This window comes from Myxocyprinus asiaticus, chromosome 32 (genome assembly GCF_019703515.2).
Source record: "Myxocyprinus asiaticus isolate MX2 ecotype Aquarium Trade chromosome 32, UBuf_Myxa_2, whole genome shotgun sequence".
Classification (NCBI taxonomy): domain Eukaryota; kingdom Metazoa; phylum Chordata; class Actinopteri; order Cypriniformes; family Catostomidae; genus Myxocyprinus; species Myxocyprinus asiaticus.
The window spans coordinates 29,101,233-29,129,010 of record NC_059375.1 but is presented as its reverse complement, the minus strand read 5'-3'; the positions used below and the strand labels follow the sequence as shown (position 1 = coordinate 29,129,010).

Sequence of the window (27,778 nt, the reverse complement as noted above, 5' to 3'; positions counted from 1 at the left end):
CTTTTTTCCAGGCACATGTTGATTTTTATTGAAAACAAGCATGATAAAACAAATACAAGCCATTTCATGTGCCTAGTAAAATTCAATAAGAAATGGCTGTATTAACATTTCTTCTATAGAAAATGCTTTCAGGCTCATCAAGAGATAAACAGGGAGCTCTACTGTTCTTGTTTAAGGGGATATTGTATCTTTTTAGGACTCATGCAGTCAGGCTCTTGAGGCAGAGTAGAACAAGCAGCTGGTGTGGGAACAGAGTATGTGGTGTATTTCAGGCATTTTAACTAAGAGTGTAACAGACTCCGATCCAGTGAGCCTGGAGCCGTAGTCTCTCAGAATCAGGAAGGAGATGAGGTGGGATCAATCACCCTTGGATGCTCCTTTCAGACTGGATTTAAGTTTCTTCTTTTCTTTCTGTCCCATAGCACGGTAGATCTTCTTTCTCTCTTCCTTCAGCCTCTTCTGCTTTTCTGCTTCCTGTTTCTCTTTCTGCTTCATGAATTCTTTGTGTTTGGCACGCTGTTCTGCATGAGCCTTCTTGTTCTTGTATGCGTAGACTGAGCTTAGAGCACTGAGCAATGCTGCCACCTGGTGGAAAAAGATGAGGGTTATGAATAAGATGAGGAATGAGCCCTGCAACATTTTTGATCAAGATCATGGACATTGGATTAAACCTCAAAACATTTGCTAGGATTTAATGTGACTAAAAAAAAACATAACTGCTGTTCAATGAGGACCCATAAACGATCACTTTTTGGAGCTTAATGGTTAAAGGGCTACTGACAAAAAGAAAGCAGGTTCTATTCAAGTGGTGAGTGACCATAAAACTGGAGCTTTATGGTCTCTTAACCTTTGGGTGCTTTGAGTGACACATCCATGTTGGGTTGTCGCGATACCAAAATTGCAGTAGTCAATACAAATATCAGTGGAATTTCTCAACACTCAATTTCCATACTGCCACAAAAACTAATGTTATTGAACACAATATTTTATTTAAAAAGATTATTATAGTAAACAGGTTACTCGTGAGAGGTGAAAAAGGTGAGAAAGTCATAGAAATCTATGTATATTTTGTAGAGCTGTCAAAATTAACGCATAGGATTCATTAAAAACATTTAACGTGTTATTAACGTTAATACAGCATAATACAGCATAAACACTGGTTGGAAGGTCAGAACCTTTGTAATGTGTCTGCACGGTGTCATTACACTGACACAAACACACAAAACAGCACTTCCGTGTTAGTGATAAAATTATGGAGAAAGGAACTCTTAACACTATTTGATGTACAAAACAAGCCCAGATGGTACTTGTGATAGCAATCAAGTATTTTACAGCCTCTGTAAGGAACAATTTATTTACCAGAGAAGCTTGACGCTGGCGCTGACGCCCTCACGCAAATCATGAATGCGGCTTCACGATTGCTGTAGCTAAGCGGATAGCCACAGTCTACCGGCAGATTAATATTGTGGAGGATGAGAGTTTAAGAGATTTAATGCCCATTGCAATGAATATGCCACCTATGGGAATAATTCTTTCAATTAGTCAACCGCAACATTAGACTTTGGGAAATGTTTAATGTTACTTGAATTGGTGATATTTTAGTGCATTTCTAACTTTATACTGTGGAAGGCTTTGTTTGGAAAATGTTAATAAAGCTTCATATTGTTACTTGTTGTTTTCTTTCCTAAGAAGGACATAAATGCATTTTGACAGGAATAGTAGTATATATAGTCAAATTTCACCACTTTCAAAATCTGCGATTAATCATGATTTACTATGAATTAACTTGAAATTATGCAATTAATAGTAATTCTAAATTTTAATCGACTGACAGCACTAATATTTTGAGTAAATTTTTTTGTTGTATTTACAGATTTGTGTTGTATTTAAAGCTTGTTTTAAGTGTTTAAGCTTAAAGTATTCAATTGATTGTAATAAGGAAAATGAAGGAAAAAAACAAATCAAACAATTTGGGCAAATTAGCTTCAGAAAAGGTGACTTTAGCTGAAAGGCGAGTAGTTTGCATCCCTGAGTAAATATAAATATTAAGAAATAACACACTTCCCCTTGTAGTCTTTAAGTACTTCTCAGTTAAGTAAATATTCCTTCAAATTATTCAAAAAGCAATTATTCAAGTAAACAGTTAGTATTAGAAAAAGAAGAAATAAATTAAGAGCAGTGAGTGATTTTCACTTTATCTTGTCAGTGTTGTTTGATTAATATTAAAGAACATTACACACAGTGGCAGGTCTATTAGGCTGCATTTACACTGCAAGGCCTAATACACAGATCCAACATTTTGCTACCACATTACGAGGCAAAAGCGCTCTCAAAAGCAGCCACCTGTCAGTCAGACAACACTGGGTACCAACTTGAGCTGTTACTCTGTACTATCAACACTGTATAAAGGATTTCGTAGTATCGACTTGGTAGTGAAGTACCATTACTTTTGACATCCCAAAATACATGCAATAGTAGCTGAATGAAAACTAACCTTTTAATTGTAAAGATTAATTCAACAACCTCCAAAAGGAATGATTAAATACTATATATTTGATGATTAAAAGATTATTAAAAATTCTTCATTACATTCTCATGTCAATTGCTAACAAATCTTGAAACAAGGAGTAGGAAAAGAAATTGATTAAAAATGTGACCCCGTGTCATCTTTCTGGCAGGAGGATTTCAAGGGGATTGGTTAAGAAATTGGCCAGCAAGCTGTCTGTGGTATGTGCCAGGGACAGGGATTAAAGAAATATGATATTTCACAGCCAACACCCTGAAGGCTTCCTTGGTGGATTAACTTTAGACTAATAGTGGATATTAAAAACGTCTTTGTGTAATGACAGTGAAAATGATCAGTGAGTCACAAAGCCACAGCATATGTGACAGCTCTCACCTTTTTCTCATGGGGCTCTCTTATGACAGCCGGTCTCTTCAGGTCCCGTGGGGTTTTGCTCTTGGGCTGTTGCTTTTTGGGTTTACTCTTGAAGGGTAGGGCCTTCTGCAGCTCCTTGGGAATGTGGAGGGGGTTGAAGTGTCGAACTTGTCTCATAACCGGCTGCAAGGATACAAAGACAGTGTGGAAGATGAGGATAATACACAGAACCCCCAAAAAAACAAAAACAAAAAACTCTGAACTAAATCTCGTTGTTGATTCTCGTTTGTTTCATGGTAGCTAAACCTCAAAGTTCTAAATGACAATGTAATGTGTAAAGCTATGAACTATCCAAGGATATGCAAAATTCCACTATTCATTCGGTTGCTTGAACGACTAGTTCACTAATCAGTCTTAAGGAAGCCCTGTATAATTAGGCTGGTCTCTGGTTCACTTGACCCTGACCAGACATGTTTCTTAGGAAGAATTTACCTAACAACTAGACAGCGCATTACAGAATGAGAGAGGATGCAATGTCGAGATGTGTTTTTAAATGGACTGTTTAACACAGCATTTTAAAGATGCAATACTTAAAGTGGGACGCTCAAAAAAAATTAATAAAAACTAAAAATAAAAATGCAATTTGCAACACAATGGCCAAAGATGTCCATCTGAATCTGTATGGCTGTAGTGTATGGTGCTTTAAAGCGGATGAATTTAACTTTTTCAATACGGTTTTATCTTGCAAACAACCTTACAGCTAGCTGTTAAATCCCTAAATAATTCACTGCCAATAAAATTATCAAAACTAAAAAAGCAAAAACTTTACAATTATTAACTGAAAATGATGTCCATGTTCAGAAGAGTATAATTTTTTTTTAAATGTACAAGTGTTTAAGAAAGCAAAAACTAGTAGCAGCTCAACCTCAGGATTATTACCGTACACAATATTTCTGCACAAAACCCTTACCTTGTACAAAGAGTCCTGGTTGGGTTTGTTGCGGATACCCAGGTCATGTTTAAGCTGTCCAAGTGTCCTCATTCCAGCCCATGTGTCCTTCTGTCCAACCGGCATTAGCAGAGACGTCACTGGATTATAGAGCTGAGGAACCGAGACGGGATACCAGGAACGCAGGAACACAATATCTAAAAGACAATAATATAAACCATCATCATGTAGTAAAGATGCAGTAGGCCTAATAAGCTGGTGATCCACAAACTGCATCACTGCAAGATTTTTACATGCCCATTTCTCCAGAGAGGAGCATAATAATCAGTAACAATATTCCTCCATTGTAACAAGATGTTTGTTTATGTCCAATGGGCTTTCTTGGGAGTCATTACATTCACAGACTTTTCTAATAAATAAAAGCAAACTGAATAAATTCCCCGAGCACAACTCATTAAACACAAATTCAAATAAATAAACACTAGAAAAAACAAAAGCATGCACCAATATATTTATAAAGAGAGAAACAAGTCTGACTCACCACTCATCAGCAGTCTGTCCTCAAACGTGGCTCTGTAGGCGCCTGGCGGTGTGCGTAAGGCTTTCTTTATCTGCCCTTTAACACCACTGACTGAGCGGATGGATGCACCCTCAAACTTCGCTACCTCCAGAACGGTGTTAAACATTCCCTTAGAGTCGGACAAAGACAGAGAGTTATAACCAAGGCTGAGAGGATCCAATTATTCAGAGAATATGAACCAGGGTCGGAAATTAACTTTTCCATTAGGGAGCTATATTTGCCCCCTGGAATTGATTTCCATGGGCTTTTTTTCCCTTTGTATGGGCAATTTTTTTCTAACCTTACAAAATGACCCTGTGTTATCCTTTTATGTCACATCCTTCAATTCAATAATTTAATTCAATTTGAATAATGATATACTGTTAGCAATTAACGAAATCAACATCAACTAATATTTGTAGGGCTGGGTATTGGCATTGATTTCCCAATTTAATTTTATTCAATTACATTCCTTTATTGATTCGGTTCAATATCAATTCCACTGGAAATATGCATGTTTCAATAATTACATATTGTCTGAAGTCCTTTATTCCAATTAAATAAAACAAGAAAAAAAAAAAAAAAAAAAATTTACCCTCATGCCATCCCAGATTTGTATGGCTTTCTTTCTTCTGCTGAACACAAACAAAGATTTTTAGAAGAATATGTCAGCTCTGTAGGTCCATAAAATGCAAGTGAATGGTGGCCAGAACTTTGAATGTCCAAAAACAACAAAGGCAGCATGAAGTTAATCCATACGACTCCAGTCGTATTATATCTTTAAAGCGATATGATAGGTGTGGGTGAGAAACAGATCAATATTTAAGTCCGACTAGACTGGTTCTGCAGACACGGCGGAGTTGAGCGGTGTCTCGGTAGGTTAACTAGTTTGTGAAATACATATTGGAAACTTAATAAACAATGACCCCATCATTTTCCCTTTTCAATATAACTAATATAACATTAACCTTGTCCCTGACAACCATGTCACTCATGTCTGTTTGCTGTTAGCCAGCTAGAATTCGTCAGTGCAGTCAGTAATGTAGCAGATTGAAAGGTAAACATCAGAGCATCTCAGCCGACAACGGTGCGGTGGTGGATTGTGTCTTATGAGTGTTGATTTCATGCTATGTTATTACCTAGTTGGTGAGACACAATGCTGTAAAGTAAAATAAACAACGTCCGTCTTTTACTCTCAGTGAAAACAAGCTTATAGCTAACCAGCTAACAACGTAGCTACTTTCATTGTTATCAGCTGAGTGGAAGCTAATGAGTAAACATGTATTCACCAAATTGTTTTGTTCACGATTCACAGTTTGGTACCCCTTTCAACCGAACAATTCCAGTCGCTGCATTTATAAAATTTAATATTTAGAAGTCTGGTTTTCCACCGTTGAAAGTTTCCCCTTAACTTGTTTAGCAGAATACAATGTAACACCGCTGCTTATCTGTTTATCTTGACTCGGCAGTATTAATATAGTCAGCATTTGGCTGATACTAAACAGTACTGATGTTTATTTAGCTATTTGTTTTATTTTTATTTATTCTTTATTTTAATGGTCAGCATTTGACTAATACTAAACAGTACTGATGTTTATTTAGCTATTTATTGTATTTTTATTTATTCTTTATTTTCTCAGTGCTCATTTCTAGAATTTGTTGACAATGTATAATAATAATGTCAAATATTCTTTGATAAAAAATATTTGTTTAAGAAATCAGCCTTCTGAGTACCTTTGCATAGTCATATCGGTGCAGAAATCAGTGAAAAATCCACATAGAAAAGGTCTGTTTTCATTCCAGCTCAAAAAGTTAATGTATCGGTATCTGCACGACGGACGACACGCTACAAATTTTTTTGTAGCGAAAATTCAAATAAAGATTGCGAAGCATGTTTTTGTAGCTATATTTTGTTACTACATTTTTTGCCCCCATATTTTGAATTTCGGGGGAATTTCTGTCAATTTCAGTGGCATTTTTGCCCGAGCACCCGTTAATTTCCAACCCTGGTAAGAACAGTGTATTTCTGAAGATCCCTGGTTTGCTGTGCGAAATATTCCTGCAGGACTCCCTACCTGGATAAAGCAGGTGTTCTTAAAGATTTTATAAGGGTATCCAATTAGTTTGAGCTTCTTCACAATAGAAACTGATTTATCCAGGTCCAGAATCACTCCTGTGGCTGCGATGCGAAAATTGGCCTGAGGGGAAAAAAGGCAGGATGAATCAGAGAAAAAGGAAGCGTTTCATCCGACTGTAGTTAAAAGACATGAAACTCAGACAAAAGCTGTGAACGAGGTCGCTCGTGCTCTCATCATATGATGGTACCTTACCTGCACACCTGAGACAGTCTGTACAGCCAAGAAGCCTGTACCCTGGGGTGTTATTGGTCCTGTAGAACAATAGAAAATAGAGTCGAGTGTGCACAAGATGAGAAGAGAGGAGAGAGAGAAAGAAAGAAAGAGAGAACCAGTAAATTCATGGGAAGTTACCTCAGCTATTGGAAATTTCAACAAAAAAAGTAAATTTCCGGTCTCATTACTTTAAGCATTTGAGGAATAAATCCCATGGTTTTTGTTGTAAATATTATTAGATATCTTTGATAACCTATTTTCATACATAGAATTAACCTAGCATGAAAAGTAGCTAGTTTTGAACACATCAAATGCCCTTAAAGTTGTGATTTTGGGACATTCCAGGTCTTGACATTCTCGCCTGTATTGAAATTAATTGAATTTATTTCATTTTCACAATTTTACACAAATTTGAATGCATTCATCAAGCTCAACCATTCAACCCTGTTACCAAGTTACTGTTATGAGACAAAAAAAAACAACTAATCTTTAATATATATATATATATATATATATATATATATATATATATATATATATATATATATATATATATATATATATATTTGTTTTTTTTTGTTTTTTATTTATTATTATTATATCTTTAATTTATGGGAAATATAAGTTAATATAACTTATGGGATCAACACTGGTCCCAAACTAGCTAGCCCCTATTGAGCGGTAGATTAATTTAAGGATACATTTGCAATCCTGTTATCTGTGTTGGCCTAGCTTTTCTATTATTACGTGTCTACGAAATTTTTTTTAACAACTTTTCTGAAGGTTAAGCACCTCCTTACACTAACCATTTATTTAGAGAAAGAAAAAAAAAACTAAATTTTTTAAGACTTTCAGGCCCTATTTTGTACCCTTTCGTGGAAAGGGCCTACGCTTGAACCAAGGTAAAACTAATAAAGCTCTCACCCCAGATGGTGGCACCGCAGTGCATGTGTTCTGGTGTGTACTTAAGCAGGCGCTGACGTCCATTATGGTCCTCGATGTAGTAGAGGGGGATGCTTTGAAAACGCCTCCAGCCCAAAGATAGAATGAGAGGGTCACGAGTTTTCAGGATACGATTGTGCCAACGGTGTTTCTTCAAACGCATCTGTGTGGAGGAGATAAAGAAAGGGGCAGAATTATTTAATGTGTTCGGCCTTGTAATGACATTTGAGTTACATCAGGTGCTCTTGACAACTAAAATGTTATCAGCTCATGAAGTTGGGAATTATCTGACCGTCTTCTTGGGAGACATGCAATTACACATTCAAATAAGTCCCTATTGATTTACCTGCAAGTAGCCTACATTGCCCTCACTCGCTCCCAAACCGCCAAGAATGATGGGATAGTGGGGGTCAAAGTTAGTGACAAACTCGCAAGGTAAAGCAGGGATTTCCACACGCACGTACATGCCTGGCCTAAAGCCCTCGTACTGAACCCGAACTTCATCATCCATGTCTTCAAACTCTTGCCTATTTAGCTGCAGAGAAATACATAAGTGAGAATGTCAACATAACATTCAATAACATTGGTAATAAATTAATACACAATGCACCCTACATAGCAATTTCAGGTCTGTCCTTATGAAATTCAATCCTCAACCTTCTCTACAAATAACAGGCTATTTGTGTAATGATCCACACAAATATGTATTCGTCATTTCTTTATGACAACTAGTGGCACTAAACAGAATTGCAGAATTCTTTGAGCCACCCAACTATCTTTGAGTAATTTCTGTTTTAGGGTCATAATTTAATTTACAATAAATCAAATCATACATAATCTTTTACAGTTATCTCTCCTTTAAAATGTAGGTTGACGTGTGTTCTGCCAAAACTGGCATATGATATATGCTATATACATATGATAATATATTTGCCATAACTTCTTTGTCTTGCTGGCCATGTCTATGGATATAAATTAAAGTCTGCACTTCATGTTTAAGGATGTGGTTTGTGTTGATTAACGTAAGTGCTTACACAAAATATATTTACTCACATTATAGAGTTTTTTTTACTGTTACAATTATCACATACCTCTGTTACAATTATACAGCCTTGGTGCTGAGTGTAACATTGGCTTTTATTAAAGTTAAAAATTTTACTGATTCATATAATGAATACTGTCATGTCAAAGATAAACATTTTGAAAGAAATGAGAAAATAAATGCAAATATATATCCTGTCTATAATGCATACCTCGGGTCTTTAGTGACCTGCGACCTCATTCCACCCCCTGTACCTCATGGTATATAGTGCATAGATAATAGTGTAGCAAAAAAAAAAAAAAAATGGCAAAATTGCAAAAAAAAAATTTTTTTTATTATTTTATACCTGCTTGATTCCCAAAAGTGTTTAGGGTCATTAAAGACCCTAGATATGCAACAGTGTCTGTTTTTCTTTTGTTTTTTTGCACTTCCATAAATCAGATTTGTATGATTATCAATTTAAGTTTACTATCACAGGTTTTGTATATACTTCTTTGCTTATTACAAGACAAATGAGTACAATATTTATACAAATAAATACTGCATATCACATTGATTTTCTGTGCAACAATTATCAACAATGGTGAATAATACCATATGCGTGTACACATACATATTATACATGCTATTTGTTACTCAAGTGGTGCTGATGTGTCAGTGATTGAGTTTACATTTGACATTGCTATTTGAAGAAGCATCGTGGAAGTAAACTATAGCAAGTGTACCACATGAACAGTATGGTTTGGCTATTGTCCTTTAGGTGTACTACTGAAATTATGCATGTTGTGTGTCTACTCAGACTGAAAGTGCCTGAGAAAATACATAAATGTAGCTTGTGTAGTTTGTGTGTAGCTCAATGTGTTACGTGTAGCTCAATATGTGTTTAAGTAGCATCTCATGAAATTTCAGTGTGGAAGTAATTAATTCTGTTCTATATTTGTTGCATCTCTTTGATAAATGTAAAATAAAACATCAAAATATATCAGATGTAGTCTATTCTAACATTTCCTAATTGTCTTGAAAATGTGAATCTATCTGGGCATTTTGTAAATCCATTTGTGATAGGTATATGTGCCAGGTCTCTAAAGACCCGAGTATTTAATAACATTTGGCAAAACACCCATGCATTTAAGGGTTAAACTACACTGGTATAAAGGTCTTCCGAAATGAGGGAGTAACCTAGTGATAAAACTGTTTGTATTTGCTGGGCCATGCATAAATATGACTACACTATGACCTCTGACCTCAGCCTGTTTCTGCATCTCCTCCTTTAGGTCATCAAAGTATGTTGCATCTTCATCATCATATTCTGCATCGAACCTCTCCTTCAGCCGCCTCTTCTTTTCCAGCCGCTTGTTCTTTTGAGCTTCAAAATCATCCACTTTCACTAGTGGAGCCTCCTCCTCTTCTTCATCATCATCATCATCCATTTCATCAAGATTCCCTTCCTGAAAACACACCACATAATAATTACAGCAAGATGCAGACCAGACGAATACATTTCAAACAGTTTTCTTTTTATTACCTCAGTTTGGTCTTTATTTCCAGTCTTCGCTTTGTGAACTTCCCCCGTTTCCAAATCTTCAAAATCTCCATAGAGTTCACCTAGAAAGGCATGACAGATAAAATAAGGTACAGAAGTTGCCGCATCTGAGCTTTTCAAAAGCAATGAGTGGCTGATTATGTCTGGTGCTGGTGTTAGTTTACTTACCATCTTCCTTCAGCAGTGTTGCAGCATCTTTGTCCTCCTCCCATTTTCCAGTCACAAAACAGTCCCTGATTGAGGCTAGCATCTGAAAACACAGTTCTTACTTAGGAAATGATAATGGACATAGACAAAAATGACAAATTTACATGTAATATACAGTACATTCAGAAAGTATTCAGACCCCTTCATTTTTTTCCACATTTTGTTATATTGCCTTATGCTAAAATGCTTTAAATTATCAATTTTATTCACATCAATCTACACAAAGCAAAAACCAGATTTTTGATAACTTTGCAAATTTTACATTGACGCAAATATTCAGACCCTTAACTCAGTACTTAGTTGAAGCACCTTTAGCAGCGATTACAAAGTCTTTTTGGGTATGATGCGACAAACTTTGCACACCTGGATTTGGGGATTTTCTTTTCTTTTTTCATTGGAAGACAAGATGGTAACATTTACATGCGACAAATACTAAGTACTCATGTTGCAGTGAAGGAGATAGGAAGGCAGCAAGTGACAAATCAGAGAAGAGACAAGAAGATGAAACAAAACAAAACAAAAAAGAAAAAAACATAATGATTATAGGTGTTAAAAGGTGTTAATGTGTAGTTTGTATGTATTTACTGGGTGGGCACATACTGTAGTTGATGGTTCAGGGTGTGTGTATTTGTAAGTGTGTGTGTGTAGGATCATATATGTGTGGGCAATTATAAGGGTATCTGTATAAATAAAAATAAAAAAATAATAATAATAATAATATATATATATATAAAGTAATGAAAACAACCACAGCAACAACAACAGAAAATAAATAAAAATAATAATAATCTGATGGACTGCCCCGCATCCCAGTGAGCCAGGCCCCACAGGGAATAGGTCACAAGGAGATGCTGCCAGGTCCCCACTCCAGGCAGGCCACCATCCGCAAGTCGCGCTTACCCTGTTATTTTGTATTTTTCTGAGGATACTTTTTTGTTCATTTGTGAGTACTCAACTAATGTAATGCATTAAAAGAAGCGAGTTGTGCAATATGGAATTGGTCCAGCCAGGGCAGAAGATCAAGGGGGGAAAAGGTGGGGGCACCCAGGGCCCCCTCCACAGCACCTCGCATTGAGGTGATCCACCCCCTGTACCCAGGGGTGGCCCATCCCACCACGGCCCATCAGAGAAAAAAGCATGGCCAAAAGATTTGCTTAATGAGCCTTAGGGCATCAATCAACGTACACGTTTTTAAAGGAAAAAAATATATATATAATAAAAAATAAAAATTAGGGCGATAAAATAATAATGATGATAAGGTATAATAATAAAAATGTTAATGACAATGATGGTCACAGCCGCAACCTCCATAATAATAATAATGATATTGAAAACATTAATAATAATTAAGGAAGTGAATAAACAGGAGCAAATAAACAAATAATGAGGCAATATAATATCCCATTATTTGGAAAAGTAAAATTAAGAAGAAAAAAAAAAAAAAAGATAAATTTAGGTGGTAGTGTGTGACTGAAAGTGGTTATTTGATTAATAATACTTTTTAGAAGCATTAAATGTAAATAAATAACAAAATAAAAATAAAAATATTTAGTAAGTTAACCCATAGAGCTGTATAGTGCTAATGGGAATAATAATAATAACAATAATGGCAGCAACCACCATAATAATAATAATAATAAAAATAAGTAAAGACACAGACAATAAAGGAAAACATTATATATGTATAATAAGTTCTTCATAAGGATGTGCGTGGCATCAATCTAAATTTATTTTAAGTTTGAAATGGTTTAGGAATGGTTTCCACTTTTCCGCGTGCAGCTTTTATGGAGAGCTGTGATTTTTGACATGGATATGTACTCTATTATTAGATTATTCCACTCATTTAAACTGAGTAAACGCTTTGCCTTCCAATTTTGAAGAATTGCTTTCTTGGCGATGATTAAAGAAATCAGCAAACTGTCCTTGTATTTGGCTGGTGTGTTGATCGGTGTGAGGTCTCCAAGCAGATGGAGATGGGGGGATTCTGCAGCTCAGGATGGCCAAGAGTTTTTATATGACTGACAACCAAAAAATTTTAACTGGTGGACACGCCCAAATTGCATGAAAGAAATTATCTGTGATGCCCATGGTACGTTGTGAGCAGATGTCAGTGTCGACTAATCCCTTTTTGTATTTATTTATATTGAGTGATGTTCTGTGAATGATTTTGTATTGGATGAGTTGTAAGTTAGTATTTGTTGTCATCGTGAATGTATTTTTTACAGATGTCTGTCCAGAAATCAGATGTGGCAGAGATGGAAAGATCATGGTTCCATTTGATTTTGGGTAATATGGAGCTGTCTGTTTGACTAGTAGTTTGTATAAATTAGAAATATAGATATTTTTTTTATCTTTAAATTGGATTGTCATCTAATATCTTGGGGGGATTAAGTGTATTATCTGTTATGTCAATTTTACTTCTGATGATTTATTTAATTTGTAAATACTGAAATTACCTCTGGCTCCCAAATTTGTATTTCTGGACCAAATCTTTGAATGACAGGAAGTGATTATTATGGAAGAGATGATGAAGATGTGTAATCCCTTTCTGTTCCCATGTGTGGTAGTAAATAAGAGTTTTGTGAAGGTGGAAGTCTGGATTGTGCCAGATGGGGTGTATTTACAAGGTGTTAAAGTAGAATTGGTGATTCTCAAAGCTTTCCACCAGGCTGTCAGACAGAGTTGTGGAGACAACTGTGTTTTTAAAACAAGTGTGGTTCTTGAGCGAAGTGTTGAAGAATGGCAAATCTGAAAGTGTGAGGTTTTTCCAGTATGTTTTTTCCAGTTGTATCCATGAGATGTTGTTATTGCTTTGATGAATCCATTTAACTAAATATTGCAGCTGATTTGCCAGATAATAATAAAGAAAATTGAGTGCTTCTAAACCTCCTTGAGATTTATTTTTTTGTATTTAATTTTTGTTTTTTTATTCTACGAGTAAAAATGGAAGACTGAAGAGTTAAGTGATTGAAACCATTTTTCTGTAGGCATGACAGGGAGCATTGAGAAGAGATAATTAATCTGAGGGAGAATTTTAATTTTGATAGTTGCTACTCGTCCTATTAGTGAAAGAGGAAGATTCATCCAGCATCTAAGGTCATCATCCACTGTTTTAAGAAGTGGAGTGTAGTCAAGTGAGAACAACTCTTGGAAAAAACCTGTAGGAAATACTAATGCCTAAGTACTTAATATTTCCAACATGGAGTGGAAAAAGTGAATCCTGAGCTGCAGAATCCCAAGCATCATCAGAGAGCAGGAGTTGGTGGATTTATTCCAGTTTATTGTGTAGCTTGATATTTTGGAAAAAGTATTGATAACTTTAAATGTTCCCTGGAGTTAGATATCATCCGCATAGAGGCTAATTTTATGTTGTGCATTTATGGTATGAATTCCGTTGATTTTACTGTTCTGTCTTATTGCTGCTGCGAGCGGTTTTATGAAAATGGCAAACGGTGAAGGAGAGTGGACATCCTTGTCATGTTCCTTAGTGAAGTGTGAATCCTGACGAAGTGATCCCATTTTGATAAAGCCTGTCTGATTGGGGTGGATTAATGTGGGGGTCACTGTTTCTAGTCTGGTGGCTAAAGCTTTTGTCATTATTTTCAGATCTGTATTCATTAATGAGAGGGGTCGGTAGCTAGTGGGTTGCGTTGGGTCTTTGTCCAGTTTAAGTAACAATGTTATAGCAGCCGTGTCCAAAGGGATTTTGGATGCGTGTTTGATTTCCTTTGTCAGTCTATTTAATAATGGTGACAGTGTGTCCCAGAAGTGTTTGTAAAATTCAGCGGGGAAGCCATCAGGTCCGGGTGATTTATTATTTGACATCTGGTGGAGGGCTTTATGAAGTTCTTCTGATGATAGAGGATGATTGAGAGTGTCAGCTATTTCTTTGGAGAGTTGAGGTAGGTCTAGGTTAAGAATGACTGTATTTCTCCTAGGTTTAGTTCTTGTTCTGATGAATATAACGTATTATAGAATGTGCGAAATGTTATTAATTTCTAGTGGATCTTGAGTGATTTCTCCTGCTGAGATTCTTATTAATGGGATTATTGCTTTGTCTTTTTTTACGTTGTAAAAGATTTGCTAAGTATTTACCAGATTTACTGTTGCTTCCAAAATTGTGATAATTGAGTTGTTGTATGATAAACTGTGTTTTTTATGTATGATTTCTTCCAGTTGGTCTTGAGAGTTTCTAATTCCAATTGTTTTTTCTTCTTATATGATTATTTTGCTGTTTCCCTTAGAGTTGATGCTGTGGCCTCTGGGGAGTCATTCACTTCCATAAACGATGCCCACTCTCTCCGTATTAATGTAATAAATCCTGTTAGTCCTTTTAGCTTGAGTTCGAATGCCGCGCACATTCCAAGTTATCAGGTTGAGTGTTGGAATTGTTACGTGTTAAGGCTAAATCTATGTTTATAAAATGTGTGTTTAAATTAGGGATGAGCGAGACTAGTCGACTAAAGGGTTCGGATGCTGCTAGTCGACACTGGAATTACTAGTCGGTTAATATTTCCCCCATTAAACTGATAATAATTTTTACACATTTACATTTGGCTTTATATTTTTACAGAGGCACTTAAATTACACATTAATGTTACATATTTTACATAAATTTAATAATACAAATATTATAAAAAAAAAAAAAAAAAAAAAAAGAGGATATCTGGAGCAGATACAGAGTTTAATTTCACCTCAGGCTGCGCGTGCTTCTTTCCTCTCTCACTCACGGCGCGCGCAAGAAAATACCCTCTCGCTAGACAAGCAAACTCAGCAAAGTAGTTATAAAATCACTTCGGTGGTGCGGGAATCGGCTTTCCAAATGTTTGAAAGTCCCTAAGGATGTTTTCACATTTGAGTCTTCTTTGCATATGTGCATTTTCCGCTGAGCAGGCTTTTTCAAGCGCAGGACAGCCACCTTAGGTGAGTTAAGTCCCGTCTTTCGACGTGTCCGGACTATGTCGACGTGTTACTTTTACTCATCAAAAAAATTATGCTTTTGAGTTAGTAGCCTAGAAAATAATGGTTTTAGACCAAGTATGACATTTTTTAATCTGCTGATTAAGAAGGCTATTTTCAACGAGGTGCCAACTGCTTATCAGGTTAAACTATCTTTTATTCTGTGTGCACGTAATGTTTAGAATACATTAGGTTTATTGCAGGCTACATCACAGGCATATTTTTTCTATCCTATAGCTACTTTTTTTTTTTTTTTTTTTACATCTTAACTGTTATTGGTTGATGTTCTTTACAGAACAGCTGTCATATTAGATCAATGGCTAATGCACGACTGCACGTCGTGAAATACGCGCAACTTTTCAGCACATTTTTTTCTCTCTCTCATAGATTTGGCTTACCTGTTAATTATTTTCAACAATGTCCTGACTGTTTTAATATGTTAAGTAACTTTTACTTGGTGATTTCCATTTAGAACAGGCTTTTAATAGTTGTTCCATTAATCCTGCACTATTCATTCAATTGTTTTCAATAAATATGTCTGTTAAATATTCGCTAATGTTGATTCAGTGAATGTGTGTCATGTTCTATATTTGATGTACAATGATCATAATTCAAGGCGAGCACGTCACAGATAAATGCCCCTTTTCAGTGGAATTTAGCATCGGATTTGGAATAGATTAAGTATTTTAAATGGGTCGCATAATTTTTTTTTTTTAATATATACTGTTTTCTGAAGGTTAGTTTCTCTTTAGACTAGTCGAATAGTCAGTTATAAAACTTCAGTTTAAACGACAGTCAAATTAGTCGTAGCGCACATCCCTACTTTAAATACTATATGTAGAAGTATGTATGTATGTTCAGTCCATTCAGGCGTTACCAGCAGGGCGCCACCATGATTGTTGTGTTTTCACTTCCGGGTCCGCAATCTCGTATTACTCACAGCATCTCAGTGATCTCCCCTTCCCTGGGGATTTTCTGCCATTCTTCTCTGCAGATCCTCTCAAGCTCTGTCAGGTTGGATGAGGACCACTGATGGACAGCCATTTTCAGGTCTCTCCAGAGATGTTTGATTGGGTTCAAGTCCGGGCTCTGGCTGGGCCACTCAAGGACATTCACAGAGTTGTCCATCAGTCACTCTTGCATTGTCTTGGCTGTATGCTTAGGGTCGTTGTCCTGTTGGAAGGTGAACCTTCGGCCCAGTCTGAGATCCTAAGCGCTCTGGACCAGGTTTTCATTAAGGATATCTCTGTATTTTGCATCTTCAACACTGACCAGTCCCTGCCGCTGAAAAAAACACCCTTACAGCATGATGCTACCTGTCACGGTCCAGTCACTATGTCAGGTTGGGGTTCTGCCTGACGGAACCGAGGCAGTATCGGCCTGCCTCAGTGTTTTGTGTACCCCTTTTAATGTACCGCTCTCTGGTGATGTCATGGTCCTGTCATCTGGTCAGGTTGGGATTTGTCTAATGAGGACCATGACATCATCATCCCCTGTCTGTCTTGTGTTTCGTGTACATGCTTTGTGTGGGCGCATGGGTCCGGTGTGGGTTACTGCAGTGCACAGGTTGCCGCCATGTGCACTCCGGTGTTTACGTTTTGCCCTTGTGTGTTTCATGTGCCGCTGGTGTGCTGAATCAGCATTTCCATGGGAACCCTGATTGTTTCCATGGGAACGCTGATCATTACAACCTTCAGCTGCGAGCAGCACCCACCTCTTGTTTGTTCCCTCTGCTCTTGGGTTCTGTCTCTCATGCTCCCTGACACTACCACCACCATACTTCACCGTTGGGATGGTATTGTGCAGGTGATGAGCGGTGCCTGGTTTCCTCCAGACATGACGCTTGGAATTGAGGCCAAACATTTCAATCTTCCTTTCATCAGACCAGAGAATCTTGTTTCTCAGAGTCTGAGAGTCCTTTAGGTGCTTTTTCATGTGTCTTGCACTGAGGAGAGGCTTTCATCTGGCTACTCTGCAATAAAGCCCAGATCAGTGGAGTGTTGCAGTGATGTTTGTCTTTCTGCAAGTTTCTCCCATCTCCACACATGATCTTTGGAGCTCAACCAGTGTGACCCTCGGGTTCTTGGTCACCTCTTTCCAAAGCCTTTCTCCCCTGATTTCTCAGTTTGGCCAGGTGGCCAGCCCTAGGAAGAGTCCTGGTTGTTCCAAACTTCTTCCATTTAAGAATTATGGAGGACACTATGCTCTTGGGAACCTTCAATGCAGTCAAAAAATGTTTGTAGCCTTCCCCAAATCTGTGCCTTGACACAATCCTGTCTCTGGGCTTTGCAGGCAGTTCCTTTGACCTCATGGCTTGGTTTTTGCTCTGATATGCATTTTCAGCTGTGAGACCTTACATAGACAGGTGTGTGCCTTTTCAAAAAATGTCCAATCAATTGAATTTGCCACAGGTGGACTCCAATCAAAAAGTGTAGAAATATCTCAAAGATAATCCAGAGAAATGGGATGCACCTGAGCTAACTATCAAATGTCATTGCAAAATGTCTGAATATTTATGTCAATGTGATATTTCAATTTTTTATTTTTAATAAATTTCCAAAGTTATCAAAAATCTTTTTTTTTTGCTTTGTTATTATGGGGTACGAAGTGTAGATTGATGTGAAAAAAATAATAATTTAAAGCATTTTAGTATAAGGCTGCAACATAACAAAATATGAAAAAAATGAAGGAGTCTGAATACATTGTACAAATAAACATGTACAATGGGTTTCCAAAAGTCTGAGATCATGTCAACTAAACTTGGAAATAAACACAGTTTTAGGATTTTGAAAACTTTAAATGAACAAGAAATATTTAAGATGGTGTCTATTGGTCACTAATCAAATGTAAGCAAATCTGTGACATGATATTAACTTCACTGTACAAAAGGCCAGATTTCCAAACATGATGCCCTGTGGAACATTATCAAATAATGCTGGGTGATTTGATAAATTTGTCCATCCCAGTTCAAATGCCTGCTGTTATTCAAGCAAAATGGAGACATACCAAATACTAAGAAATTCTTTAATTATGCATTTTTAAATTAAACATTTCACTCAAAATGTTAAAGGAATATTCTGGGTTCAAAACAAGAAAAGCTCAATTGACAACATGTGTGGCATATTGTTGATTACCACAAAAATTAATTGACACATCCCTCCTTTTCTTAAAAAAAAAAAAATTAAAAAAAAAAAAAAGCAAAAATCGAGATTACAGTGAGGCACTTACAATGGAAGTGAATGGGGCTAATTTTTGGGAGGGTTTTAAGGCAGAAAAGTAAAGCTTTTCATTTGAAAAAGCACTTACAATAATGTTTCTGTTAAAACGTGTTTATTATTTGAGCTGTAAAGTTGCAAATCATCATTTTTACGGTCACTTTAAGTTTTCGGGCATTATGTCCTCAAGGCATGTTGTAAAATTAGACATAACTTTACACAGAAAAGTTTAGTAAGCACTTTTATCACACTAATATCAAGTTACGTGCATATTGTTTACATCTTGTGGATATACTTTTGAAACAGTGAATATTTTAACATTACGGATTGGCCCCATTCACCTCCACTGTAAGTGCATCACTGTAACAGATTTTTTTTTTTTTAAGGAGGGATGAAATTAATCTTTGAGCTAATCAACATTGTCACAAATGCTGTTGATTAAGCTTAACTTGCATTGAACCCGGAATATTCCTTTAATAATATAATTTTTAATAAAAAAAATATATATATTCAATGAGGAAAAATGCTAAATTTAAACATACTCTAATGGTCTCAGACATTTGAACTCCATTATAATGTAAGTGTTTTTACACTGCCTCCCACCTCATCCTGGTCCCAGTCATGGCTGCTGTCTGGCTGAAAGCGAGAGCAGTCCATCGCATCCGCTCGTACTTTCTTACTCTTTTCTGGTCGACTGACTCTAAATAAACCACCTAGTTCTTCCTCCTCATTCTTAGAATCCTCTTCCTCCTCCACCACTGAGGAACAAATGCATATCAGAGTCATTAAAAGGCAGACACTCATGAGCCTGAATTTTATGTAAATTAAGAAAGACACCTATATGTTGACAGAGGAGGACTCTTCATGTGCTCACCTGTGCCGTAAACTAACTTGCGCAAGTTAGGGGCTGCACGCTGTTGTCTTAAATACGCCTCTGTCGCTTTCTGGGCCAACCCTTCCTTCCACCGTAGTGCTCCTGCAAGATACATATTCACATAAACATACTCAGAATATCCAAAAGGGGATTGCAGACCAGTACATTTCAGTAACACAACAGGCACCAACTGGAGCCTCTGGAAATTAAGCATGGAAATAAGGCAGCTTAGGGGAGCATTTTAAGAGAGAACAAACAGACTATAAAGCCTGATTTGCTTTATAATTCTCAAATTTAAAAACTCTGAGGATGAATTAAATCTGATAATGTTGGGAGGTCTGGTGAATCACCTCTGCACAAATGACAAGCAGTTCTACTGTAAAATAAACTAAAAGGGACTAAAACATTTTTTTCTTGGCAATAAATTAAACATGCAAGACCTGCAAAGTACCTGCAGTTTCAGAACCCATCTCTGCATCCTCCATGTCCATCTCCTCTTCTTCTGGATGCTTCGATGACATCTCTGATTTTACAACATAATTTCCTTCATCCTCCATATCTGAATCTTCCACATCATCCTCGTCATCATCATCTTCCTCTGAGCAGTGACCAGAGTCTGGACCCGAGCCTCTTTTTGCAGAATCTCCTTCCATCTCCTCATCCTCCTCTTCTTCTTCTTCACTGTCATCATCTTTACTCTTTTCCAGTTCATCTTCACTATCAGCAAATGCTGGCATCTCCATCATGGGCTCCTTCTCCTCAAACATCTGTTTCTTCACAGGAGGTGCTGCCTCCTTCATTGCTTTCTTCTGCTTTGCTTCTCCCTCTTCATTCTCTGCATCTCCCTCCTCCTCCTCACTCTCTTCTTCCTCCTCCTCCTCCTCCTCTTCATCACTTTCCTCCTCCTCCTCATCACTTTCATCATCATCTTCCTCTTCATCAGCAAAGACAGCTTTCCTCCTCTCTCTTTGAGCTTTCTCGTCCCATACACGACTTTCTTCAGGGTTCTGCTTCCCACTGATTAATTCAGAGAACACCTTATAAGAGCATTACAAAACTTCCAGCAAAATTTAACCATAAATGTTTAACTAGGGATGGGCATTTTGACCAGATAAAACAGTGACTTAGGCCCAAAAATTCGAATTCTGTTATTTATTTACTCAGCCTGCATTAGTTCCAATCCTATATGACTTTCACTCACTATTCACTTTCATTGTATGGAGAAAAAGAAATGCAATTAAAGTCAGTGGTGACTGACATACTGCCTAACATCTTTTGTGTTCCATGGAAGAAAGTAAGTCACAATTTTCATTTTTTGGTGAACTTTTCCTTTAGTTGTTTAGCAAATCTCACCCATTTTCCAGCACATCCTCTGGTGTAAGTGCAGCCGTGCCTGTGAACAGTGACACTTTGCTGGCCGCCATTTTTGCATCCAAAGTGGCTTGAGTTCCAATAAGAGACTGAACAAGTTCAGTGGTGGGCCGAACCTCATCCTGGGACAGACATTTTTCACCATTAAAACATTTAATGTCTATCACATCACAAATCATATTCTCTCATGAAACAAGAATGAAACTTGACATTACTATTCTGTTTAACAATCCATCTGCCCGCCCTGTAAACAATGTCTGGTATTAAATCAGCTGTAGGTAATGCCGTCATAGAGGACGTGCTGTGACTGAGTTCTGACCTGCTGCTGGTTGGCAAGGCCACCAGGCATATCGATGTAGACAGCATCTTTATCATACACCACTCCCCCTATGCCAGCCATTGGGGCATACAGTAACCGTTCCTTTTCATTCAGTGCTCTCTTCTTAAGCTTCTCTGGTAGAGGGCAGGGGTCTGGGAGGAAGCTAACATCCGACACAGAGAAGTCCCCTACGCCTGCAAAGTGAGTTACACAACATAAATCCCTGGTGAAGGATACAGCAGGGTCAATATTTTTCAATTCAACATTGTAAAGCTAAAAATATCATTTGTAATGAAAAATTTTTTAATAAAATTAGAAAAATGCATTTTCACTAGTGGTCTTAAGAGTTTTTATACCCCATTGTATAATGCAAAACATTGATGAAAACTCACCAGGAATATGGACCTGGCATTTATTCTTCAAAAACGTCCCACGCAAGTAGCCATACAGAGAGACTGTTCTGTCACATTTGGGATTTAACCTAATAGCCTCAGGATCAGAAAGATCCTCCATACTGTCCAAAAAAAAAAAAAAAAGACACAAAAAAAAGAAAAAAAAAGGAAAAACAATTGCCAGTTATAAAAGGTAAAGTACACTTAGCAGGATCATGAATAAAAAAAAAATACTTGTTTATTTACCGGTCAGCCACCACATAGGGGTGAGAAGTCTGCCAGACAAGAGGCCTAAACTTCATCACTGAGATGAACCGCCCAAGGTTTTTCACTTCCTGTGTCTGGTACTCTCCATAAACCATTCCAGACAGGTAAAACAGTTTAGCCCCCTGTGGATGCAAAGGAACACTTTAATATTAAATTTTATTTTAAAACATGTTAGTTGAGATCTTACACAGGGCTTTGGACGTACCTGGTAAACCTCAGTCCAGAACCGATGTTTGAGGCGTTTCTTTGTTTTTCGCAACACCTTATTGTTCTTGAAAGAGTCCAGATGTGTGAGGACCCCCATGATGCGAGGAAAGCCATGAACTTGGCAAATGTTTAGGAACTCAAAAGTCTCCATTTCAAAGCCAAAACTTGCATCTATCAGCATCAGAACCTAGTGAAGTCAAATATTTCAGTACTGTTTTTTTGTAAATTATAATGTTGATACAAAAGTTTTATAGTTATTGAACCATAAGGTATAATTAGAAAGAGAGAGCAGCTAGAATATTACAGCCTACTGACAAAGCAATTCCAAATTTTTGATAACTTTGGAAATTTATTAAAAAGAAAAAACTGGGGGGCCTGGGTAGCTCAGCAAGTAAAGACGCTGACTACCACACCTGGAGTCACGAGTTCAAATCCAGGGCGTACTGAGTGACTCCAGCCAGGTCTACTAAGCAACCAAATTGGCCTGGTTGCTAGGGAGGGTAGAGTCACATGGGGTAACTTTCTTGTGGTCGCTATAACGTGGTTCGCTCTCGGTGGGGCACGTGGTGAGTTGTGCGTGGATGCTGCGGAGAATGGCGTGAAGCCTACACACATGCTATGTCTCTGCGGTAACACGCTCAACAAGCCACGTGATGAGATGCATGGACTGACGGTCTCAGACACGGAGGCAACTGAGATTTGTCCTCCGCCACCCGGATTGAGGCGAGTCACTACGCCACCACGAGGACTTAGAGCACATTGGGAATTAGGCATTCCAAATTGGGGAGAATTTTTTTTTTTTTTTTTTAAACTGAAATATCACATTGACATAAGTATTCAGACCCTTTGCTATGACACTTCAAAGTTAGCTCAGGTGCATCCCATTTCTCTGGATCTTCTTCTACATCTTCTACACTTTGACTGGAGTCCACCTGTGGCAAATTCAATTGATTGGACATGATTTGGAAAGGCACACACTTGTCTATATAAGGTCTCTCAGCTGAAAATGCATATCGGAGCAAAAACCAAGCCATGAGGTCAAAGGAACTGCCTGCAGAGCCCAGAATTGTGTCGAGGCACAGATCTGTGGAAGGCTACAAAAACATTTCGGCTGCATTGAAAGTTCCCAAGAGCATAGTGGCTTCCATAATTTTTAAATGGAAGTTTGGAACAACCAGGACTCTTCTTAGAGCTAGCCGCCCGGCAAAAACTGAGCAATCGGGGGAGAAGGGCCTTGGTAAGAGAGGTGACCAAGAACCCGAGGGTCACTCTGGTTGAGCTCCAGAGATCATGTCTGAAGATGGGAGAAACTTGCAGAAGGACAACCATCACTGCAACACTCCACCGATCTGGGCTTCATGGCAGAGTGGCCAAGCGGAAGCCTCTTCTCAGTACAAGACACATGAAAAAGTACCTAAAGGACTTTCAGGCAGTGAGAAACAAGATTCTCTGGTCTGATGAAACAAAGATTGAACTGTTTGGCCTCAATTCCAAGCATCATGCCTGGAGGAAACCAGGCACCGCTCATCACCTGCGCAATAACATCCCAACGGTGATGGGGGGTTCAGCAGAAGGGACTGGGGGACTGGTCTGGGTTGAAGGAAAGCTGAAAGTAGCAAAATCCAAAGCTATCCTCAATAAAAGGATATAATGGAGTATAGACTGATGTGAAAGAAAAAAATACTTAAAGCGTTTCAGCATAAGGCTGCAACATAGGAAAATGTGGAAAAAATGAAGGGGTCTGAATACTTTCTGAATGCACTGTAGCTAGGTAGAGAAACCACATATTTGATAGGGAAAACAATACAGGGTTTATTACTTTATATAACTGATATACTTATGAGTCCCTGTATTAGTCTAATCATTGTCAGTGCTGCAGATGATGCAGGCCTGCACTCACCAAGTCAGCAACCTTTGCCAAATCAATCATGGTGTTGATGTCATTGTTGCACTCAATGAAGGTAATGCGGCGTTTCTTTCCTAGAAACATTAACAAGGAAAATGTCACCGCACAGCTTACAGATTTTAAGAAAAACATTCTTGCAAAATTTAAACAGGTTTTTAAGGAATATTTCGGGTTCAATACAAGTTGATTACCACAAAAATTTACTTTGACTTGCCCCTCCTTTTCTTTAAAAAAAGCACTTCCAATGGAATGAAGCCAATACACATAAACACTCAAATACTCACCGTTTCAAAAGTATAATCACAATATGTGTGTGTTAACATGATTTTAGTGTGATAAAATCGCTTACTAACCTTTTCTGTGTAAAGTTATAGCTAATTTTACATCTTCGTTGCCATGATGATGAAGTCAACAAACCGTGAAACCGTGAGTTTTAACAGAAGAATTAACTTGTATTGAACCCGGAATATTCCTTTAATGCTCTGTGATCACTAGCAGTCACTATAAATGGACGAGAAAAATGTGGTTTTGTATTATAAATCTGACCAGATACTATAGTCACAGGTCCACAGATGTCAGAAAGCTTCTGCCGTGTGTAGTTTTTGACCAGGCAGCGAATGAGGGTACTTTTGCCCACTTTTGGAGGTCCCATAACAACCACAACAACAGGTGGATGCTCCAGAGGGGTTCGGTCTACCAGAGGAATGTGATGTTTCTTAGTTTTAATGTCTTGAGCTCTAAAAGAAAGACCATCAAAGGAGATAAAGCAATGAAAAGGGATCTAATCCTCCTTCACTTGTAAATGAAAATTAATGAATGCTACTGGAACAAAGTGCATTAAAGCAGTGCACATAATACAGGGATGTGTTTTTAATAATTTATGTCAATGAAATTGATACAGAAATAATTCATTATTAAATATTGTTAATATCCCTTTTACAATACTATTTCAAAACCACACAAAAAATCTTTGAATGTTAAAGACACACAGACAGATGTCCGAGCACTGACCTATGGAAGGTCCTTGCCATGCGCACAGCTGACTTGAAAGCAAACGCTCGTGGGTTCCTCTTGCGCTCATCTGGCTCTTGTACGGTGCCCTGCTCCTTCTTTCTGTTCTTCTTCTGTGCTTTGGGGCCACTGTGCTTCTGCTGGTGCCGCTTCTGTTCTTTCCTCTCCATTTTCACTCTTCTGAGCAAATGGGATAAATCAGATTTAGACTTGCTCAAATAAATCTACAAACTCAGATATAACACAGTTCTTGTACCCTATTCCTCATTATTCATACGAGTCTTCTTAGAAGAACTTATGTGAAGTTAGAGGAACTTTACAATTATCAGTGATCCAAGAAAAACACCTGAATAACTCAAGCTATACACAATGCACTGTCAACATAGCATGTCACCTTAGGACATCCAGCAACAGCATGAAATTACTTTCTGGTCATTAACTATGTCTGTGAGTGTTAAATCAACGGTCTAACATACAGACTACATTACACACACAATTCAATGTTCGGCTACAACCTAACTCATTGTTAGCATCCAAACAACTAGCAAATAAAACGAAATAAGCACCGGACACATTGCATCTCACAATCTTGACTATGTATTTATCTTTCATAGGCTAAATAATTGACAGTGTGTCTACACTGCATTCATTCAACATTTTGTCTTTGCAAGCTGTCTAAATCAACATCAATGCCGTCTAAACTATGCACTCGCAAACATGAATAATAGAGACTCACCTTCTACGCTCACACTTTATTAAAAAACGAAGTTTATGTGATATCAGACTTTAAGATGTTAACTCATGTTATCATCTCACAGCCGCACAGCGTGACTCTCTCCACTGTTTGCACGTGTGGTACACTTCCGGTTGCAGGCGGAACTGTTTACGTTCGGTAGAGTCCGTCGGTGACAAACAGGACTCTCTGTAATGAACGTTCCGCATAAAATGACTTTTTGTATCGACAACAAGCATATTTAGCATGTTTAAGTTTCAGTAAACAGAACACACGCATAAAAAACAATATTCAGGGGTAACAAAAGAAAATAATAAGAAAAAAGTTATGTATCTGGTCAATTATACAAACTTTACTGATTTACATAATTCTAGTGTCCTATATTATTATTTTGTTCTGTGGAAAAATAAATAAAAAAGTGCTTTCCGACCATTTCATCTTATGAATAACTAATTTATTAAATAAATAATTAAGAAAGTTATTACAAAAGAAGGTTGACATCTTTGTATATGAGGCAAAAAATATTACAAATAATAGGCCTACATAATTTGTTCCGCACAAAAGGAAACTTCACTCTACAGAATTCATGTATGGTTTGTGTATTTTGAACACATTTTTGTCTTTCGTTAAATAATGAAAAGTGAACAAAGTTGTTTGTAATTTCATCTTTAGTGAAATTATGAAATATATAATATACATTGAACGTTTAAAGGAATCCAGAGAACGCAAATTCATTTCAACAATATTTTATTTTAAATAAATAACAATTATTTAACTAAGTGGCATTATAGGTTGTGTAAGCTTCATTATGTAAATAAATACTCAAACTGCACTGTAACACTTCAAGAAAAGAGCATAAAGAATAAATAAGTCCAGAATTACTTTGGAGCAACAGTAGTACTGTTTCAAATCTACTCCTTGGTAGAAACACAAAATAAATAAAGTCCATTAAATTATTGTACAAAGTGGATATCTGATATTGCTCTGTAACCTGCACTTCCACAATATCATGCTTTCCATATAATGATTCTAAATAAATACAATTCAAAAGCAGCAACTTAAATCCCAAACTTCATGATAAAACAGTGTAAAACAGTCTCAGTAGTGGTGAAAAATCCTAGATTCTGCATATTTAAAAATTACCGTAGATCCATCTGGCCATTGAAGATCCATCAGGCTGGTTACATTTCCCCAAGGACATCATCCACACACTGAGTGGACAGAACTGGGAGTGGGCCCACAGGCTGCTCCTCAACAAGCCTGTCCCATGGGCTGCTACAGTCAGAGTATGGTACAGATGGAGAGCAATTTTCCAATCCCATGTCCCAAAATGCAGAATCAGTAGAGGACGGGGAGGATGGCAGTGACTCCAGGCCACTAGCATACCCAAACTTGACACTTACAATGGGGTAAGGAGGTGGTGGGTAGAGGGACATATGACTCACATCCTTGTAGGAGTTCCCAAAACCATGCGCTGGTGGACTCCAGGTAGATTCAGGGGAGGACTGTGTGCTTTCTCCCGAGCTCCAGCTGTCTGCCAAAGTTTGCAGATCAGAGGGCAAAGAAGGAGAAAAAGAGCTGGTTCCCATCAGTCTGCTTTGTTGTGGTTTGATGGCAGGTGTGCTGTAGTCTCTTGATGGAAACATAAAGTGCTGTGGAAATGTTTCAGGCATCTGAGGTTGAGCAATGTTAAAGGATGCCTCTGGAATGCTCCTCTGCTGTCCATTAAGTCCCATACTGGACATATGAGGAGGTAGGAAAGGGCTAGGCAGAAGAAAGGCTGTGTCCAGCTGGTGTGAGACCTGAATGGCTCTGTTCTTCAAGGTTCTGGCCCTCTTGTTCTGGAACCACACCTGGAAAACCAAAACATTTACATATTCATATTTCTATACTTTTAAAGGTTACATTAAAAGCTGTTTCCTATGTATATTGTTTTTGATACATTAATACACCAATATTGACATACCTGAATGCGTGACTCTGGCAGGCCAGTAGCTTGAGACAGACTTTCTCTGACACTAATACCAGGATATGGGTCCACACTGAAAGCCAT

At 37.6% G+C, this 27,778-nt stretch overlaps 2 protein-coding genes across 3 annotated transcripts; both read right to left on the bottom strand.

The window, feature by feature from the left end:
* Positions 1–25,865, bottom strand: bms1 (BMS1 ribosome biogenesis factor). Of its 2 annotated transcripts, none has more exons than XM_051668088.1 (23): positions 25,729–25,865; positions 24,993–25,172; positions 24,528–24,718; positions 23,976–24,055; positions 22,074–22,262; positions 21,848–21,990; positions 21,602–21,723; positions 21,210–21,403; positions 20,873–21,012; positions 19,971–20,536; positions 19,520–19,621; positions 19,249–19,403; positions 10,433–10,514; positions 10,247–10,326; positions 9,966–10,169; positions 8,026–8,214; positions 7,662–7,842; positions 6,717–6,775; positions 6,462–6,584; positions 4,369–4,516; positions 3,849–4,024; positions 2,900–3,061; positions 1–585 (listed from the first exon to the last, which is right to left on the bottom strand). In XM_051668088.1, exons 2-23 carry the CDS (start codon positions 25,160–25,162, stop codon positions 358–360), a joined length of 3,684 nt encoding a protein of 1,227 aa, XP_051524048.1. In that variant the 5' UTR covers positions 25,163–25,172; positions 25,729–25,865; the 3' UTR covers positions 1–357. The 2 variants fall into 2 exon arrangements, with proteins under 2 accessions (XP_051524048.1, XP_051524049.1); XM_051668089.1 differs by having other exon boundaries at positions 24,993–25,169; positions 25,729–25,858.
* A 1,041-nt stretch (positions 25,866–26,906) lies between these two features.
* Positions 26,907–27,778, bottom strand: LOC127423636 (double homeobox protein 4-like protein 4). Its single transcript, XM_051668119.1, has 2 exons — positions 27,692–27,778; positions 26,907–27,578 (listed from the first exon to the last, which is right to left on the bottom strand). The coding sequence occupies exons 1-2, from the start codon at positions 27,776–27,778 to the stop codon at positions 26,907–26,909; spliced, it is 759 nt and encodes a 252-aa protein (XP_051524079.1).